The 22,133-nt window shown below is 36.5% G+C and overlaps 1 protein-coding gene across 11 annotated transcripts in view; it reads right to left on the bottom strand.

The window, feature by feature from the left end:
- Positions 1 to 22,133, bottom strand: part of SOX6 (SRY-box transcription factor 6) — a 596,201-nt gene that overhangs the window by 113,875 nt on the left and 460,193 nt on the right. For 7 of the 11 annotated variants that reach the window (XM_059407840.1, XM_059407831.1, XM_059407851.1 and 4 more), the window contains 2 exons: positions 11,550 to 11,673; positions 250 to 329 (listed from right to left, as the gene is read on the bottom strand). In XM_059407840.1, the coding sequence (XP_059263823.1) occupies positions 250 to 329; positions 11,550 to 11,673 (204 nt within the window). The remainder of the gene's footprint in view (positions 1 to 249; positions 330 to 11,549; positions 11,674 to 22,133) is intronic. The other 4 variants (XM_059407826.1, XM_059407866.1, XM_059407810.1 and 1 more) reach the window with 1 other exon arrangement.

Genomic DNA, 22,133 nt, shown 5'->3' with positions numbered 1-22,133 from the left:
TGTAAAACCAATAACTCACCCAACAGAAAATATAGAGTATTAAGTCATACTACCATTTTTCCCTTAAAAATACTGAAATTGGCAGTTTTTTCTTCTATTTTCAGTATGGTAAGTACACAAGGTGTTAATCCTTCTAGGCTACGCTTAAAAATTATTTAACATTCAGGCCATTATTTAGCATACAGCTGGTTAGCAGTTTTCCACTAAAGAACTGGCTGGTATCCCACATTTTTTTCTTCTGGCACTTACCTGGAGCTGTAAAGGGCTGAGTCCAGAAGTAGCAGCAGCTGCCATTGTTGATGAAATGAACTGTACAGGGTAGTTATCACCTGTCGGAAAGAACAATGCATACAGGTTTAGACAATGCACAGGGAATCGCAGCAGACAAGTACAAACATGGTCCTTGGATTGCCTGAGCTTTACAACATTGCTCTAAGCCCAAACATCTGCAGAAACAAAAGGCTTAGTTGGGCATAGACTTGCAGTGCTGCCTTGGAACTTTTTGTTAACAGATAGCTGGTAGGCAAACTGGCAAAACATGAATGTGATGTTAAAAAAATTAAATGTGCAATTCAAGCATGTTCACTCCATTACAAATCTTGTAATACATCATTTTTTTAAGAGTAAAAAAAATATCTTAAAGCCAGGCTGACACTCAGTTCACTGAGAAAGTATTAAGGTTTTTATGTTGGAACAACAAAAAAGTTTTGGCTTGGTAGGCAAAGCAGAGTATTAGAGTCCAAAAAGATTATGAGCTATTGACTGTCCATAACCCTAAACTTTCTTTTATAAAAAACAAAGAAAAAATTTTAAAAATGCAACCTCTTCAATTTGATAGGGGCGAGAAGGGAGCTAATCTTATCTGCCAACATTCTGTGAAATGCCTGGTATCTCTGCCAGAGTGGAAACCATAGTTTTCTGGATTAACTTCTGATGGAACCTAGTAGAGAATCGGGCACACGAGGTGCTTCCCACTTACTCTTTGAATGATTTGGTTCAACAGCCACACATATTACACGGGGTATCTGCTGCATTAAGTGTTTGATAGAGACTGAGCATGCTTCAGCAGAGATTGATGCTGTATCCTAACGTCTGCCTCCATCCCATGACGAAAAATGGGAACAGAGAACCTTCTGTGACCCGAGAACACAGGCCACGTGCGGCGACATGAAGATCCAAGAGAAAGTCATGAGGAACGTATTGTGATAGTGGTGACGGAAATCAAAATTAATACTCGTGGATAAATTACACAATATCAGTGATTTAATGGAGTATCACTTTGGCTGCAGCTACTTATTTAAAGTCGGTGTTATGTACTATCTCTAGGCTATATTTTAATAGGCTGTTCCTCCACACATTTTTGACATTTATAATAATCATGCTGTTTTGCATGAACTTTTCCACACTGAAAGCTGAATGTAATAATGAAGAGACAGTGTAGAAAGAATCACAGCAATAAAGGTAGTCAATTGGAAAGCAGTAAAATCTCTCTCTTTTTTTTTTTTTTCTGTGTGGACACTAATACCTGGAGCCTCCGTGGTGCCCCCCAGTTTCTTGGAGCTCATCGGGCTTGCCACACCAAGGGCGCCTCAGCTGGCCCAATGTAAATGTTAAGTTGCTTTCACTTTTAACAAATTGTTAGCTTCTAATCGACACAGTCTCTTTGCATCATATCCATAATACCTCATCAGACCATTGAGCACAGTGTGTGCTTGTACACAGTCCAGTAACAATTGGCTTCTGATTGCATACGGAGCACTGCGACAATGCATTCACTAACACTAGATTGTGCTGGTCTCCTATGGAGTAATGTTCAAAATATCTGATCTTGTTTTTCCCCTTCCATGAGGTTGATTTTGGTTTGCAGGGCTACATGAGCTTTTTAAAAAGGATAACTAGACCAAATTATTTTTTATAGTAAATGACTGTCACTTTATGCTTAAATAATCCGGCTGCTCTTCTTGATATTTAAACTAAATTATCTGAAGAAAGAATACCCCCAATCCAAGTCAAATAGTATGTCTTTGGTTGATATCTTATCAGGTTAAAAAAAATCACAAAACGATACTGAATTAATGATGCTTCAAAAATAGGGGAAAAAAATCACCATTCCAACCATCAACATGGACTGCCTCCCGGAACATTTTAGAGCTGTTCTTTCTTTAAATATCATGCATTATTCATACTAACTCTAAACCACAACCCCCCTCCCTGTAAGTTTAATACCAGTTGCTTTATTTGTACTAAAACATTTTTCATGTCAAACATATTTAAAAAAAATCAAACTCTAAAAGAATTCCCTGGGGCACTCCTTTTTTCATAGCTGTCATGCTTCTATGCTATGAAATGGCTGATGTTTTTTTATATAGTTTTTGGCTTGCCAGTTAATTTATTACTATCTCTACCACACCCGGTAGTACTCTCCAGCTCACCTGCTGGCTACAAACAGCTTTCTTTCCACTGCTGACATGCATATTTTTTAAATGTTCTTAACCTTTCTGCTGGTTAGAATCTGTGTATCGGAATACAATCTTTTGAAAGCTGTTTCTTCAGAACATATCACTGAATCAATACTCAAAGTAAAAATGAATACATTAGAGCAACAGCGTATATTACAGAGAATGATTAGAAGAAAGGGATAAGGGAAAGGCAGGGGAGGAAGAGAAGAGTGAAGAAAAGAACGGGGTTAAAAGTAGCACAGAAGAATGTTAAGAGGGAGGTGGATTTCAGGTATTGCGAGTTTTAATTTTTTAATAACAAAGTTATGTGCTTCACCCCCCTCCCCTTTAATTTTCTCTTTGTAAGAGTTGGTCAAGTACACGTTCTCAGTGGCTGACTTGGCAAGAAATCAGTCAACATGTTGTAGCAATTTTTTTCAAATTTGTCTCTGGATTTGAAATGCTTGCGTGAGGATCCATTCTTTCTAAATTTGTACAAAGGAAGATGAAGCCTGTTGAAACAGGTTGGCTTTAGGCACTACTGTAATCTGGCCCTTGCTACTTCTAGTGTAAAAAGACAACCTCCAAAAGCCACTTTGGGAAATAATGCCCATTCTGTAAATTCGTCTTTCCAGCCTTCTAGATTTTCCAACAGACTATTTTTAACTGAAGATTACAAAACAAATACAAAACAGGATTTAAAACCTATGGAAAATTTGCCTGACATTAGTTTCACTTATCACAATAGGTAACATTCCTTTGGAACCGAAATAGCTCTACAGCAAGAGTCTCTGAATGAGAAAAGTAATTTTTCCTCATTTTCAAGAAAAGTGAAAAGTAGTCAGAACTTAGTAAAACTTAAACACAGGAAAAGGAGGAACTTGTACTAAGAACCTAGGACCCATTAGACGCAGGCTACCTCCTGCTGGAATACTCCTAGTGTCTGTAGTTCAAATATCAATTTCATTTTTATTAAAAAGTAAAAAAAACTCATGGCTAAAAATATGTCCATTTCCTTTGATTCTTCAGAAAGACAAGGGACTGGATTGTAATCTCCTGGGATATTAACTTCAGAATTAACCTACTGAGGAAATCATTTAGAGAGGCTGGAAGGAGTAGAGAAATAAAAATTCATTAACCTAGGAAACAGGATTCAATGACTTTTCAGTAACTGGTTCAAAATCTCACACTTCATTTTCTACCCTCTAAAATGGAATCAAAATACACTACATATCCCTAACTATCTCACAGATTATTGTATGGTGGCATCACAGGATAATGGTAAATTACCTGAGTTGCCAAACAACTTATGGGTAGACCCCACTTTTATAAGTTATCCTCATTCTTGCTACAATATGGAAATATTTCATTCACAACCACCAGTACAGACTCGGACTGCCACTTTGCTTCTTTTCTGGACGTCTGTATCAAGAATAGCAAAATGTTACAATCCCTCTATATCCTGAAACAATGTTGTAATCAATCTGAATTTATCTTTATGAGGCATCACACTGCAGAAAAAGTTAGCAGGTAATGAATGACATATTTAAAATCCTAAAAATAAAATTCAACTTTCAATTTGTTCTGGGGACAATTGGACAAATAAACAAAACAAAACAAAACCCTAGCAGGGTGCCTGGGTGGGTCAGTGGGTTAAAGCCTCTGTCTTCGGCTCTGGATATGATCCCAGGGTCCTGGGATCGAGCCCCACATCGGTTTCTCTGCTCAGCAGGGGGCCTGCTTCCCTTCCTCTCTCTGTGATCTCTTCCTTTCCTCTCTCCTACTGTGATCTCTCTCTGTCAAATAAAGAAATAAAATCTTAAAAAAAAACTATCTTGATTTCAAGTAGATAAATTTAATTATTCAAGTATTCCAGTAACAGTGGTTACAAACCTCAGCTTTATATATTCTGGAAGATGTAGAAATAGCTAGCATTACAAGAAGAATCCACCTTGGATGAATCCATACATATAAATTACATATTTTCCACAGCGATAAAGAGCTAGATTTTTTAAATATCATACACACTTAAACCATGTCAGCAAGGGTATAAAATATCAAATCAGAGAACTTCAGTCTGAATTCTATCTCCACTAATTTCTAGATGGGAAAGCTTACAAAATTTAATCAACTTCTTTGATTATTCATATCTTTTTTCTTTTAACAAAATAGATATAATGTCACCTATCTCTTAGAGCTGTAAAGAATATTAAATAAGAATATATATGTACATATATATATTTACATACACATATGAACACATATGCACTCCCCCAACATATAGATGCAAATAAATGCTACTCAGTGAATGCTAACTGAAACAAAGGAATTCAAAAGAACCACTGAGTAACCATTTATACCAAAAAGATTATACAATCTAGAAGAAATGGACAAATTTCTTAAAACACATAAATTACCTAAACTGGCTCAAGAAGAAATAGAAAATTTCAATAGACCTACAACAAGTAAAGAGATTGGATCAGCAAACAAAACTTCTCAACAAAGAAAGGTCCTGGAGCAGATGGTTTTGCCAATAAGTTCTCCTGAATACTTAAGACAAATTAACACTAGGGGCACTTGGGTGGCTCAGTCAGTTAAACATCTGACTCTTGATTTCAACTCAGGTCATAATCTCAGGGTTGTGAGATAGAGCCCAAGATTCTCTCCCTCCCCCATCCCTAAATAAATAAATAATTAATTAATTAAAAAAAATTAATACTAATTCTTCCCAAAACTTTCAAAAAAATTGGAGAGGAAATACTTCATAACTATAAAATAGTGAGGTCAGTATTACTTTGATAGCAAAGTCAGAAAAAACCATCACAGGAAAGAAAATTATAGATCAACATCTATTATGAATATAGATGTAAAACCCTCAACAAAATATTAGTATATTGAATCCAACAGCATATTAAAAGGATTATTCACCATGACAAGGCAGGATTTATCCCAGGAATGCAAAGGTGGCTCAAACACACACAGAAAGATCAATGTAATACATCACATTAATAGAGCAAAGGGGAAGAAAACCACATAATCATCTCGATTGATGCAGAAAGGGCATTTGACAAAATTCAACACCCTTTTAGGATTAAAAACTCTTAGAAATTTAGGAATAGAGGGGAAGTTCCTTAATATGATATTTATGAAAAGTCCACAGTTAACATCATATTCATGGTAAAAGACTGGAATTTCGGAGATCAGGAATGGGATAATGATGCCTGCTTTCACTGAGGCTATATGACTTTATACTGGAAGTTCAAGCCAGCACTATTAGACAAGAAAGAAGAAGATAAAGGAAGGGAAGGGTGGGGAAGGGAAGGGGAGAGGAGGGAAGGGAAGGGGAGGGAGACAGTAGAAGGAAGGGGAGAGAGAGAGGGACAAAGAGAGAAAAAGAGAGAAAGAAAGAAGGAGAGAGGGAGAGAGAAGTAAAGGAAGGGAAGGCAAAAGGAATCAAAATTGGCAAGCAAAAGGTAAAACTATCTCTATATTTGCACATCACATGATCCTACATACAGAAAATTCCAAGGAATCCACAAGAAAGCTACTAGAGCTAATAAACAAATTTAGCAAAAGCTGGCAATCTAGTAAAATTAACACACACAAATCCTTTGTTTTTCTATATACCAGCAATGAATATTCCAAAAGAAAATTAAGAAAGCATTTCTATTTATAATAGCATCTAAAATAATTACATACTTAGGAATAAATCTAGCCAAAGAGGTGAAAGACCTGTACACTGAAAACTACATAACATTGCTGAAAAAATTTTTGTAAGACCTAAATGAATGGAAATGTTCATCAGCAGGAAGACTTAACATTGTTAAGATATCGATAAAGCAATCAACAGATTCAGTGAAATATCTATCAAGATTCCAAAAGTCTTTATCACAAAAATGAAAAACCCAATCCTCAAACTTATATTGAATTGCAAGGGACCCCAATAGCCAAAACAATCTTGAAAAGAATAAATTTGGAAGACTTATAATTCCTGACTTTAAAATTTACTACAAAGTTTTAGTAATTAAAATAGTATGATACTGGCATAAGAACGGATATACAGACCAAAGCAACAGAATAGAGGGCCCAGAAAAAAAAGCCCTTACATATATGGTAGATTGATTTTGGGCGCAGGAGCCAGGAATATTCAATGAGGAGAGAATATCTTTTCAACAATTGGTGCTGGGAAAACTGGATATGCACATGCAAAAGAATAAATAACATATAAAAATTAACTAAATGGATCAAAGACCTAAACTTAAGTACTAACACTATAAAACTCTAAGAAGAAAACACAGGAGTAAATCTTTGTATATGGCAACAATTGCATGGATAGGATAACAAAAGCACAAGCCAAAAGAAAAAAAATATAAATTGGAGTGCTTCAAAATTAAAAACTTTTGTGCATCAAAAGATACTATCGAGTAAGTGAAAAGGCAACCTAAGAACAGAAGGAAATATTTGCAAATCATATATCTGATAAGGGATTAGTATCTAGAATATATAAAGAACTCTTGAAACTCAATAACAAAAAACAGCTTAATTAAAAACTGAACATACTAATAAAAAAAAACTAAGCAAAATACTTTCTCCAAGAAATATATACAAATTTCCAATAAGTGCATGAAAAATGCCCCAAATGATTAATAATTAGGGAAATCATTAGGGAAATGAAAATCAAAACCACAAGGAGATACTAGTTCACATCTACCAGGATGGCTATAATTTCTTTGAAGAAGTTGGAAAGTAACAGGTATTGGTGAGGATGTGAAGAGACTGGAACACTTAGATTACTGGTGGGAGGATAAAAGGCAGAACCTCTGTAGAAAACAGTTTGGCAGTTTCTCTGAAAGTTACACACAGCTACCATATGACCCAACAATTCTGCTCTTACACAAATATCCTAAAGAACTGAAAGCAAGGACTCAAACGGATATTTGTATATCAATATTCATAGCAGCATTATTCATAATAACCAAAATGTGGAAACAACCCAAGTGTCTATCAACAGATGAATGGATAAACAAACTGCCTATCCACATAATATATTATATATGTATATAATATATATATATATGAAGAGACACACACATACATATATATATATATAGATATTGACATACATATACAAGGGGATATTATTCAGCCATAAAAAGAATGAATTTTGGATATATATTGCAATATGGATGGACCTTGAAAACATTATGCTTAGTGAAATATGCTAGACATAGAAAAACATGTATGATCTTACTTTCACTTACATGAAATATCTAGAATAGGCAAATTCATAGAGAAAGATAGTAGAATAGAGATTACTAGGGGATAGGGAGAATTATCATTTAATGGACACAAAGTTTCCATTGTAGATGATTAAGAGTTTTAGGTATAAATAGTAGTGATGCTTACACAACATTGCAAATGTATTAATGTCACTGAATTGCACTTTTATAAATATTTAAAATATTGGGTATTATGCTATGTATATTTCACCGGAATTTTTTTTTTTTTAATAAAAGAAGCACTAGGTGTACTTGTAAAAATTATTTTTGTTTTCAGGCAGAGGGATAATATATCTCAGTCCAATGCTCAGTTTTTGGACATTTCTAATAGATAAGGGTGTAGTTTAATATTGTTAAATTTATAGTTTCACGGTCAGACTTTACCCCTAAACCTAGTGTCTTAGAATTTTCAAAGAACTTACATATATTGTAACAAATTTAATCTTCGCACTCACACCAGGCAGTAGGCATATTTTTTAGATGACAAAAATGTGAGGCTCAGCAAGGCTAAATGACATGTTCAAGTAAGAATTACATAAAATAATCCATGTAAAATATTTAGCACAGTATTTGGCACAGAGCAACTTATTCAGGAGACTTTAGTTATTATATTATAATAACAAGTGGGTGGAAAGCCAGGGGCAGGCAGAGATCCTATTCCCAGAATCCCCAAGGAAGCCAAGGGGACTATTCCAGCAGCAATTTAAAAAATCCGAACTATACTCAGTCCATGGGTCAGCTGCACCATCCCTGGCACATGAAAGAGGTTATCCATTATTTTTATTTTATAGCCAATTCAATCCTGTTTTACATAGACATTGCCAGCTATGAAAGAGGCTTACTCTTTCAATTTTCTTAAACATAGGTGCTTAAACACATTTTTCTTGACCCGGATTGCTGCATCTCTGTTTCATGATCTGAAAGAGCACTAAGCGACCAAACTTTTGTGGTGTATGTTCTGGACCCTGCCTAGAATGATGTGTCTAATTAAAGAGTCAGTTAAAAAAAAAAAAAGAGTTAAAACTCAATAAAGCTATGTCTACAGATATTAATCTGATAGATAGTCCCCCTGAAACTGCACAATCCCTAGGTCATATGGCTTCTCAGCAACCCACCAAAGTGGGAATACTTGTTTGGTGTTCACTGCACACCAGGACCCTGATATGCCCAGAGCAATGTGTAAAATTATCTGAAGGGAAGAAGGAACATAGCCCTAAGTATATTTGTTCAGACTGTCCTAATCATTGATTCAGAAACAGTCAACTTTGACATGAACATCTTCCTCAGCCCGTGCTTTCTAGAAATCAAGACAATTATTCAATCAGCTGAAGGCACAAACACTACGGGATTGTTTCAGGTTATGGGAAGGTAGAAAAGAGCAGAGAGAGCCATTTATTTTGTAATTAATAAAGATCAAAATTGCGATCGCTCATCCTCTTGTCCAAGGGACCAAAATATAAGGTTATACCACCACTTCACATCTTTTATATGTGACAGAACTACTCCCTTCTGAAAATTTAATAATCATTTCACATGTATTTCAAATGAAATTATCTCAGATCAGTTTGGAGCAAAAAATTTTTCCTAGTCCAGACTCCAGTCCAACACGATTGATTCTACTCCCCCAGTTCATGTGAAGGACAGAAAAACCACATAGATTAAGTCACCCAAGTATGTAATTTCTCTGCAAACTGCATAAGAATAAATAATTTTAATCTTTTAAAATATGATTTGATATACTATAAAACCTGGATCAGCCAAAATATTAAGAATTTAGAATTCTGTTTAATAAAAATCCTCTGATGTAACTTAGGGGCCACCAGAAAATAACTTATTTTATCAGCCTTGCTTATGATTAAAAATTGTCCTACATGCCCAGATCCTTGTCATGCTTTAACCAACAGGTTTTAGCCGCCATAATCACACATAATCCTGCTATCCCTGAACACTACTGTCTGCTGCACATATGTTGTCCGACAGAGATAACACGTATGGGTACCAGTCTTCTAATCTCCATATTCTCCTTAGTTACTTACTACGGTCTCTTCAGTGCCATGTGAGAAGAATTCTTTTAGAAGTGATCCAGATTCATTAACTATATAACAATACATTTCCCCATGAAAAATGGCATTATTGTTTTAACAAAATTAGGTAACAGGTCAACTATGTCACTGTTACGTGCAGTGGAAAATAAGGCTCATCCCTGATTTTTAAATGTGAAGCATTTTAAATTTTAGAAGCACTGAAACTGAAGAAAGGGTTTCTACAGATGAAAAAGTTTCTAAGACTGATAGAGGGATGACAACTCGGACTCAGGGTAAACAAGTAAATTGAGCTTACATCAATGTTCCAGAGGAAGTCGAGATGGAGAAATAGTTCAGAACTGCTTAGAGAGATCAGGGAAGGACTGAACCACTGCACTGACAGAAACATAGTCTCTGACAAAATATACTCCTGTCCTTAATATGGGTGCCAATTTTATAGGGAATATACCTTGCTCTAAAAATCTGGCTCTAGAAAAATCAAAATCTGACAGGTTAAACAATAAAATTTTGTTTTATTCAGGTATCCCAAAATCTTTGGTAAAACCAGACCTGACTAATTTGCATCTGAAGAATTTTCAAAGTCAGTCCTTAAAATGAACCAATTCCTTAATATCTCTATTTCTTGTAACCTGTGAGTTCTGACAGGCATCCTACCTTTTCTCACAAGAAAGGTGGACATCTAGCAATTGCAAAAGAGTAATTGATAGCAATAAGCAATTAAAATGATGTTAAAATTCACTAGGTTTGTTTTTATGCTACTTAGTAAGCTTCCTTACTGAGGATTTCAGTAAAGTGATTTAGATTTTATTATTACTTTAAGCACATTAAAAGGCCTTTGTTCACTTTATAAACCCTCTACACGAACCCGCTGCACTCAGATTTGTTGTACTCGGATTTGGTGGCTAATATAATCAGGTTAATATGTTAAAAAGAACTTGACACGGAAATTATTAATGAGTAGAACAAGGTCACTACTTCTGAGCTGAGGTCACTTACAAAGAATGCACAAATGAAATTAAGGTTGACTTTATTTACTTGACTATCTTCTTACATTGGATTCCTTTGGCAACATATCTTTAAACATTTAAAGCCCTGTTTACAAGGAGGCTCTGAAAGAAACTTCAAACCATTATGTCCCTAATTGAATTCCCCAGGAGTCCAGTAAACTCAGAGGAATAAAGAAAAATCATAACATTTGCTAAATCATCTCAAAACATATTTCACTGCAAGGTTATGTGACCTGTTTCTGAGGTTCAAAGATGAATGAGAAAAATACTACTGAATGCTTCATTATTTACACTCAAATCCAAAGGTAGCTTACCTATTAGCAGCGAGCTAATTAAATCAGTCCTGTTTTAACTTTTCTTCCAGGAGAAACCAGACAACAAACAACAGTAACATTTGATAGTTTGTGTGACTACTGTCCCAGAGCACGAAAGCTCCCAGGAGGAGGAGGAAGGGTCTTTAACCAAAGACAATTATTGACAGTGAAGGTATGAGAGAGAGCTGACAAAAAAACCTGTCGTTCCCAGGGAAAGTAGCATTCTATCTGTGAATTCAGAACAAACCAAGTGAAAAAAGAGAATACAAAAGTTTTTAGCAACCAATGAGTTTCTGAATGTGCCCCCTTCCCAATTAAAGTCCCAATTCGAATTTTATGTGACAATCAGCTTTTATGATCTTTTTATTCATAGTTCCTTTGTATGCTCCTGTGTTTGTTGTGACTACTAAGCAAAAACATGGGGATCTGAGCATTTCCAAAAGAATGTTAAATTCCTTCTACTTACCTGGTTTGTATGTTATTCCAGGGGGGAAGAGGAAGCCCTGCTGGGCGGCAGCGGCTGCTGCCAGGGTCCGCTGGTCATGTGGAAAAATTGGGATCATGAGCGGAGGCATGTGACCCTGAACCTGCTAAACAGAAGAGAGCCTATGATCAGACAGAGAGCAAATGTGTGCCAAGAAGTATTTGTTTTTCACTCCTGCCGCTGTGCTGGTACCCAAACAGCCACCCACTTCCGACCTCATTCCAGATCTGCTCCCTGAGAAAACGGGTGAAAGTTACCAAGTCCCTGTTCTTAGATCACATTAGCACTCCAAGGACATAACCTCACTGCGAATTTGCCTCATCCCTGCTTCCACCAAATCCTGGTGAATGCTTTTCTTTTCTCTTGACTGTGCTCTTTTTTCCTTCTTTTTTTTTTTTTAAAAAAAAACAAAACAACCGGAAGAAATAAGTTTGCTGCGTACACGGTGCAATATTGAAAGGTTTTGCCCTTTCACCTGCTTTGCATGCTGCCTTTTATTTGGGAAACAGGATTTAGTATCCTTGGTCAGAAAATAATGTCTAATTGTTATATATTCCCAAAGCGGCATCTCCCCAGTTTAGGTGTCTTATTTCAAAGCCTTGCCGCATTATGTTAAACATATAGCTCCTCAGATTTAGGGCTACTACATCTTGGCTCCCAATTAAACTAATATTCTTTGCCATACACACCTCGATGTAACATATAAATTGCTTGTCTGGCTTAGCGGTTTTACAGCTTTATGTACTACCATGTGGCTCAGTAATTACGGAGTTGTATTCAGAGAGCATTTCATAATAAATCCTACTATATCAAATTTCATTTGACCTCAATAAATGTATCAAAGAGCACAGAAATGCAAAATAGAAAATCTTCACTCTATATCAGTATTTGTATTCTAGATAAAGAAAATAAGAGCTATGACAAAATCATGCCTGTGAAATCACATTTTAATTCCCTAGCTTTCCCTTTTTTACTCGATGCATGCTACCCTGATTCCAGGAGAGCATCACAGGGAGGTTTTGTCCTGGCTTTTAGTGCATGATTTTATAGGCTGAACTACAGGACTTTTGTTCTTTAAAGATCAAAACTAGGAAGTCCTCACAGAAGTGATTTTAAGTTTGAACTGGGTCTTTGGGCTCTTTGCTCATATTAAAAAACAAACAAACAAACAAAAAAACTGCCTTATATCCTGTTTAAGATATAAACATTTACCAATAATTCTACCAACCCCAAACCCTTCCCCCATTTAAATTCTTAAAATTTCTCTTTAGGCAAAATTCCGTATACTGGCCGATGACCCTGTTTAAATAGCGCCAACTTGCCTTGTCCTGTCCCTGTTCCCTCCACAGCCAGGGACATGGTGCAAAAATGCTTCTGTGTAGGTCTAAGAGGTTTCATTTACCAACAGTTTTTCTCTAGGGAAAGCCCTAAGATGTGGGTTAATAAAGGGCAAGCAAAAAATAAACACTTTACAGTATTTTTCTGAATTCATTTCTCAGGAAAATCAACTTATAATAAAAAGGTCTTTGTGCAATTACTACCTTGCCAGTGGGGCGTGAAAGAAACTAGCTTTGGGCAGCTATTTCTACCATTTTAGCTGAGGTAAGCCCGAGTTTTGTACGTGAGAGTACAAACTTAGCCTGCGTGAATTGGAGCTGATCCCCTCGTGCCCGGGTCTTGCCTTTAACCCTGAAGAAAAGCACTGGGTTTGCTGTTCAACTCCAGCTTGCTGTGACCTGATGCAAACCTGAGATGCCAAAGAGGAGGGCACTGTTCTATGTCAGAAAACAAAACAGTCTTTCTTGTAGGTGACTGCTGTTCAGTGCAAGAGTAGATCAAAGGAAATCGTTTCATTTACTTCTAGAAATATGGTTCCTAGCATGGACCTAGAACAGCACAGACGCCTCATGCTCTAAAGGTGAACAAGAAAGTGAGAAGTCTAGGCATTGTATTTATTTATTCTTTCCTTCTTTTTAATGAACAATGATTAAGTTATTCTTCCATGCTACGTATCTTGAGATGTAGCTGAAAAAATGGGGGCTATTTAGCTTGGAAGAGAGAAGATACAAGGTTGTCTTCGTGCGGCAAAAGAAGCAGATTAAGTCTGAGAGGTTAACAAGGGCGGAACAAGACACAGAAGAAAAAGATTTTAGGGGATCTAAATGTAAAGAAGAACTTTCTAAAAATGAGTTATTCAACAAGCACTCTGATTAAAGAGGTCCTGTGTGTCATTTCCCCAGAGGTGGTCAAGGAAAGGCTGTGTAGCCATAGGGTGGAGATACTTCAGAGGGTAACATAACTAAAACCCTGACTAGATAATGATCTCCAGAGTCTGCTTTGGAATCACTTTATGATTCCATTGTTTTGCAAACTCAGCATTAGGAAGATAATATGATGTAGTCATTCCTTTATTCATTCGTTTATCACACATCTGTCCAGAATCTACCATGTCTACAAAGGCTTTGCTGTCAAACATCTCGGAGCTTAAATCTATACACTGCCATTTCCTTGGCCATGTGATCATGAACAGTTTCCTAACCTTTCTGTAGTCTGAGCCTATTGCTTCATGTAAAAGCTAATGATACTACCTTATGCGGTTATTGTGAGGATTAAACAGACCAAAAAGTAACACTTGTGGCACAGTGACTGCCAAAGAACAGGCGCTCAGGAAATGTTAGAGCCTTGCTTTTTTCTTACAATAGTTTGCATATGCAGTTCTAGAAAATCATCAAATTACTGAAAAGAAAAAAAAAAGAGCAAGAAATAGTGGCTCTTCCCCATAATTCTACTTTGAAAAAGAAAACATGAACCAGCAAAATAATTCAGTTTGACAGGCAGAGACTTGTCATGTTTTTAGCAGAAACCAGGCCTCACAGAGCATTATCCCATTCCAAGTATCTAGAAAACCATGAAAAAGAAGAGATAAGACTACAAGGATCATGTGAAGATGGAATTTGGGAACTTTACTACTATTCATTACATAGAATCTTGGGAAGAAAACACAATTTTACTTCTACACTGATGCCCAAGCTCTTCAGAACATGAGACAACATAAAGAGATCAATGGCAATGAAGCATCGGATCTTGATTCCTGAACTTTGGTGTCTGAAGATATTTCTTTTGTAACTAGCTGTGTACATGAGATAATTAAGTGAACCATCTAGGGTCGCCTTCAATGCTGAAGAGCTGTAGTTGATTCATATTAACGCCAGTTGTAAGAATTTAGGGAAGTTCTTTTCCAGTCATTACACTCTACAAAGTAGGATATGTTAGAAATTTTTAATGCTAAACATGAATTCAGAGGCGGTTTCAATAAGTTGCGGGATAAAGTAAGTAAGAAGGGGGACAGAAGACATTGTGAAAGCAATAGCGAGGATAAAATTAGAGTGGGAGCAGAGCTTAGAGTTGATCGGGCCTAGTAGTTTTCAAAGGGTGGAACATGACCAGTAACATCAGCAAGGATGGAGAATGTCATAAAAGCAAATTTTCAGACCCACCCCAGATCTATGAATCAGAAACTCTGGGAGCTGGGTCCAACAATCTAAGATTTACACTAAAATTTAATCCAGGGCAGTGACTCTCAAACTTCAGTGTGTATCCAGTTCTGCCAGAGGGCTTGTTAAAACAAAGACTGGCAGGCCCTACCCTCAGAGCCTCTAAACCAGCAGATCTAGGTGGGATCTGAGAGGGTACTTTCCTGGCCAGTACCCAGGTAAACTTGGTGCTGCTGATCCAGGGACCGCTCTCTGAGAATCACTAATCTAACTCAAACCTCACAATTTACACATAGGGAAACAGGTAGCTAGAGAAACTAAAAGACGTGGCCTAAGATCACAGTGCCTATGACAGGCCTGGATCTGGAATCCAGAAGTGCTCATTTCTCTGACCACTGCTTTTTCCACTACATCAGATGGACTTCAGTGATAGAAAAGAGAACACACATGCTCTTTGGGAGTCTGAAAAACGACTTTCTATTTCAGAGTTGTATTGCTGGAGTACAGATAGTATGTTGCTCAGTTTCAGTTTATTCCTTCTTCTCTCTTATTTTGTACTCAGAAAATTTTGATCATAAATCTACTGTCATCAGTTTCAATAACTTATTATAATACATCTATTAGCAGTGATCATTTAGCTCTGATTGATAAAAATTGCCCTTAACTTATTTTAAGTAAAACAAGGATGTGAAAAATCAAAGTGCCCCTTATTAAGGACAAGCCAAGATACCCAGTAGCAATTAGAATCTAGGCCAAGGGAAGATGATGAAGTGCTCCTCTTGTAACTCTAATTATGGACGTAATAATAGTGATGATGATGGTGATGATAATCATCCTCTTCATCACAGCCACTAATATTTTCCAGTATCTCCTATATATCAAGCACTGAGAAAGTGATTTACATGATCTGTCTCATGTAATCCTCAAAAGTCTATGAAATATTTACTATTATTCTCCTCATTCACCTAATGAAGACAAAATCACGAGAGGCTCAGTAACTCGGCCAACCAAATAGAGCCATGTTCAAGTCCAGGTTTGTTAGGCTCGAAGTCTATACTTTTAAGTGCCATATTATATGAACCATCAAATCATCTTTTGCTAGACAGACCTAAATGAGATAAGGAATATAATTCTTTATAATAACAATTGACTGGAAGTTTTATAAATATAATTGTAAATTTATATGCATTTAAAACAAATGATTAGAAAGATCCCATGAGTCCCCTCTCCTCAGTGGTAATAACTTGAAAAAACTGTAGTACCGTATCACAACCGGAGGCCTGACATTGAGATAATCCAACCACCGTATTCAGATTTCCCCAGTGTGATATTATTTTAAAAGAATTATGTATCTTAAAAACTCACAAGGGTAATGGGAGTTTATGAATACTTCCAACTACCAGCTTTTATACAAAGTATGGCCCAGTGCAAATAATATGAGAAGGAAGCCTATATTAAAGCAACAACTTCCCCCTTTCATAGATTTCCATTTATTGTACTTATTAGAAAATTAATTGGAGGTGGTAAGGAATGGAAAGCAAGGACAAGGAAGGGAGGAGAGATAAGGAAAGAGGGCTTGATAGCCGTACAAGAATCACATAAGCATCTAAAATATTCTCCTTCTGTGGAAGTTGTGAATTAAGTTTACTGCACTGAGTATCAGGGCTTAGTGCAAACAAAGAACTGTGATTATACAGAAAAGCCCCACCCTGCTCTGGAGAGTATAAGCCTGCTTTTCCCCTTCCTTCCCATCATCCTATTTTCCCATCTGATGACCGGCCAGGGAAGGCAGTCACATTGGAAACAGCAACTTCCAACAATATTTTACTAAAGAATAGAAACTAATAGAATTCCCCTCATTCCATCAAAGAATGACCAGTCTCCACATGTTTTTTCCAAGAAGTTATCAAAATTTCAAATAGCGTCTTCTTTTCTTGAAAGCGTAGCTTTCCCTTAGCACAAATTCAAAGATCCTTTCATTATTCCATAGGTAGAATGGATGTGGTTAATACAAAGAGGAAAATCTGATGTGGCCAAAAATACAGCTCTGAGCACGAAGCTGCATTATTTTTATTGCTTTGCAAGTCAGCACTAACAGGCTGGGTAACAAGAAACCAGGAACTCCCTCCTAGGTGAAGCTTAGTCAGTGCGTCATGAAAGAAATGAACTGCGTGTACCAGAGCACAGTTGTCCATCAATTTTAAACTTCCACAATCCCTGACCAAAGTGTTACCCTTTTGGAGAGGGTGGGGGGGACGCATACTTCATCAAACAGGCCACATGCCCAGAAATTTTAATTGCTTGGTGTTCCACACATCTTTCAGACCATCAAGACAGCAGCAGATGCGCATGAAACACTCCGGCTCTGTCTCTTCCTATTCGTAAAACAACATTGTTGCCTCAACACTTATCCCCTTTGTTTTCTCTGCGCTAAGTTGTTGATGATGCCATTTTTTGCCATCTGCCCCAGAGCTTCATTAAAGATACATGAATGGGCTAACTGGCCTGATATCTTGTGAGGAACAGGTGCTATTGTTTGTCCCTGAAGACTTGTACTAAAGATATGACTCAGAATACTTGAGAAAGAGCATCTGCAGCAGTCAGTCAGAGAGCAACTTGGCAGAGACCCGGCTATGCGCTAATATGCAAACAGAGTGACACTCAGGGGGACTCATTTTCTCTTTCATGAAGATTATTTAACTTTTTTGGTGATGGGAAATACGTATTTGTATTGAAAATCATGACCATATTAATGTCTATTACTGAGTTAAAAACAGTGAGCAAGTCAAGATCATTTTAATGCTTATTTCTAGTAATTCGTTCCTTATGTGGTTTAATAGGAAAAAAGCTTCTTTGATCTGATGGAAGGAATGTTTCCACTGTTTGTAAATGAGGACAGAGAAAGGGAGACAGAGATAGAACATACAGGGTGAGAAAGAGCAATCCGAGAGGGAGAGGGGGACATGGAGGGGATTTCCTGAAGGCCCTGTTCTTTAGTGCAAAGAATAGCTGAGTCATTGGTATGAAGTGTTACCACTGTACAAGCCACAGTGTCTACAGTGAAAGAAATAAAGGACCCAGAAGGGTTGCCTGAAAATCCTTCCAAGTCAAGGTGGTGTCTTCTTAGTACCAAAAAGTACATGTCAAACTGTACACAGATCTCAGTTAATTCTGAAGAGTGAGGAGGGGAAGGATCTCATTGACAGGATGAAATTCATGCCTTAACACAATCCCTTTTCTAACCCATTTTTGGCTAACATCTATCTAAAACACTGACTGTGTTTCACCCTGCCTTCAAAAGCATGATGCAATAGTTGGCGTATTGAACTTCCTTTGGTTGGCCATAGTTGGAAGATCACAAAGGGGCCTCATATTGTATATGGCCTACTGCTTATTCATTGATTGTCAATTTGTTAGTTATCTTTCACCAAACAAATTGAGTGTCCTGAATGGCCTATGACATTTAAATTTTCATATGCTCCAGAGCTATTATCACAAGGCTGAAGGTACAGTAGTCACTTTGTGTCAAAAAGTCAGTGTGAGAACCATCTTAATAAGACCCAAGAACCAGTTTTCTGAGCATCAGTATACTAGAGTAGTTAATGGTATACCTATTCATACATCAGTGGATGCAATCAATGACTTCTATTATTATCAAAAGTAATAATAATAAAGTGACTTCAAATAAACCTTGATATCACCTTGTTTGCTTTTCATTTGTCTTATTTAGCAGATCTCTGGGGCTGCTACAGCTAATAAAGGATAGCAAATCTTTGCTTATAGAGAATCTAGCTAGCTCTAGCAGGAGAAAAAGTCAACTTTCATCAGGAACAATTCTGGGACAAGAAAGAGTATTTGAGAACACAGAGTCCCATCTTTCCAGATGTTTCCCGCCAACTTCCAATGGATACACATTGAACAAAAATGTAGCTTTGTTTTTGTTTGTGTGTGTGTTTGTTTGTTGATGGCAAAATATTCTGTTCCTTCCCCCTACATCTCTGTTTCTCTCTCTCTTTCTCTCTCTCTCAGGTCCCATGAGGATAGTACACAAAACCCCTTGTTACCATTGCTAACATTCATCTTTAATATAGTGCAATTGCTGGGGTGCCTGGGCAGCTCAGTGGATTAAAACCTCTGCCTTCGGCTCAGGTCATGGTCTTAGGGTCCTGGGATCGAGCCCCGCATGGGGCTCTCCGCTTAGTGGGGAGCCTGCTTCCCTTCCTCTCTCTCTCTCTACCTGCCTCTCTGTCTACTTGTGATCTCTGTCAAATATATATATATATATATATATATATAGAGAGAGAGAGAGAGAGAGAGAGAGAGCGCAATTGCTTCCATGAACTTTATATACTAATACCACCCTCTTTTCCAAAATTCTCACTAAGGGCCAAGAAAAACCCTAGAAAGGTAGAAGAAATTCAAGATACTATAGTTCAAAGACAACTTTTTAAAAACTCAGGCGTTATTCTTTCAAACTCTAATGTTTTAGTTTAAACCTTAATGAAGAGCTAACTTCACACTTATGATATATGCTTTTCTCTATGTATATTATGCCTTAATAAGAAGTTAATTTAAGGAAAAAAGAGAAAATAACTTCAGTAGTTAACTTGTCTTCACTCATTTACACTATTAAATGTAGGTAATAAAATATCTATAATATTCACAGGAGAAATAGAAAAGACATATCTTACCCCCAGCTTCACTATGTCCCCAAGCTCACTATCAAGAGAAAGACATGCAAACAAAGCATTCTTTTACTAGGTTGGTCTTTAAGATAGTTGTTTAACTCCACATCACAGTCTAGCATTTTCCCAGGTCCCTTCCTTGGTTACACAGGACAGAAACGATCACTGAGAGGAAGAAGAGCACAATGAGTCCTTTCTATCAGGTCAATAGTCCAAGTTTTAAAAATCTTCTTTAGGTTCTTATTCTGAGAGAAATGTTAATAGCCCTGAAAGAGTCAATCTTGTCCTTTGCATTAACACCTCTTTTTATATTCTCAGCATATTGTACATGCCCACTCGATTGCATTTTCTAAAATGGGCAAATATCTCATTAATCTATCAGGATCATCAATAGTCAAATGTCATTATGTAATGCTTCACTCATTTGTACACTTCCTGCTTAAATACTAAATTTTAAAGAAGAGAACATGGATTTAGCACTAACAAAATCATAATTCCTAGCATCTTTTACTTATCTCTCCCCTTATTCTCTGAAAGAAAGAGCTCCACATGTATAAGTTGACCTCTTAGGCTCCCAAGAAACATGCTACTTCATAAAGGAAGTCAACGGTCCCTGTCTTTAATCAGCTATTCAGCAGCCACTTATCAAGCACCTAGCACTATCTGATGGTATTGTGCTAGGTAGGCACTGGGAATATAAAGGTGCCTTAGAGAAACCTATAGCCTTATTTTATCAGGTAGTGGTGTTAGGTTTATTTTCACTTAATATGGTGGTACAAATCATCCAGTTTGTCAGCTTACTTTGGAACAGGGTCAACAGAGGAAAGAAAGGTATGCTTAAAAAGAAACCTAAATTACAACAAAAATCCCATTAGGTATCTTTCCATAGCCTTCCTATGGCCTATAACCTAGAAAAATTTTGAGAGTATTTATGAGGACAAAAGTCAGATTACTTTATAAAATGGATGATAAATGTTAATTAAATGTGTTTAAATTATCTTACTATGTTTTAAGAAACTCTCACCAGGAGGGAAGTAGAATATCCTGGCCATAGAGAAATTAATAAAACATGTTATGCAAAAGTAAAATTTATGATTCATTTGGAATTAGATATCTACCACCTTTTCAATCCATACAAATGCATAATCTTGTCAATTAAATATTATTGTTAAGGTCTAGTAGTATGTTAAAATCACTTTAAAGTGCAACTAAGGAAAATTCATGTGTGTTTATTACTCCTTAAGGATCTATTAGTGGGTATTTTATTCAGATTCGTGCTGTAAAATCTGCATAAACTCAGCATATTGTTATCCCCATGTGTGCATTTGTTTGGTTAAAGCAGAACAGCAAATCTCAATTTTTGCAACTTCTAGAAAAGTCAAGAGAACTAAAACAGTCTTAATTTTAATCAGATACAAACAGTTATCACTACAGAAGTGAAGAGTTGACTATTATGCAAATAGTCACAGTTAGTGGTCACCAGGCCATCACTGAAGACTGAGCTATTCAATTACTTTAGATATTTCCAAAGACTAGTGAAGATGAATGCTTCCTATCCACCTTGTCTTATTTCCACAGGAGTACGAAACATATTAGAGACTAATGATTGTTGTTCTCAAATGGAAACCCCATTAAATACACAATGATCAAAATGTTTGGCTAAGATGGAAATTATTTTTTTTCAAATTTTGTATAAATGCCATATAAATATGGTAGCATTGTGAAGAATGCGGCATTCCTTTCTTTTTAACAACCAAATTCAGATATAAACCTTTCATAAACTTTTGACCTGTAATGAAGGCAATCTGGCTTTTACCCCTGAAGTATTTTACACAAGCTTATACTGTTAGCAATGACCAGAGTTCAATTATTAAATTCCTCCTCCAGAAATGCAAGTTTACATCTTAGACTACAGGTCTTGTTAAAATTATGCACAACTTAAAGGCAGGGACTTTGTATCTCCCCAGGGCTTAGTAAAAGACCCCTTCTTGCACAGAGTAGGGACTCAACAAATATTTGTAATATAAACGCACTAAAGAATTTTCATTCTCTGTTATTTAAAAACTAAGTCACAAGAATTCTGATTTTTTAATTTTCTGAATCAATTCAAAGTCCTTTTATCATTTGCAATCCTCATTGAAGCAACAAAAATATGCATCTGTTTTCAAACATACATCATCACAGCAATCTTTTCTTCTGGCATGCCATGGTCGGATTTTGAGGTCCACTAGTTAATGTGAGAATGCAAAAATTGACTTATTAATTCAATTGAAAATATTTTTTAATGACTGAGCCTTCCTAGTATATATGCTGACTCTTCTATAGAATAGAGAAGTCTCTAAGCTTCTTTAATAATTTCATCATCCTCAATTGTAATCCTTAGTGAC

This window comes from Mustela nigripes, chromosome 1 (assembly GCF_022355385.1).
Source record: "Mustela nigripes isolate SB6536 chromosome 1, MUSNIG.SB6536, whole genome shotgun sequence".
In the NCBI taxonomy this organism is placed as follows: Eukaryota; Metazoa; Chordata; class Mammalia; order Carnivora; family Mustelidae; genus Mustela; species Mustela nigripes.
Note: the sequence above shows the minus strand (reverse complement) of the source record. Positions and strands in the feature narration are given on the sequence as shown.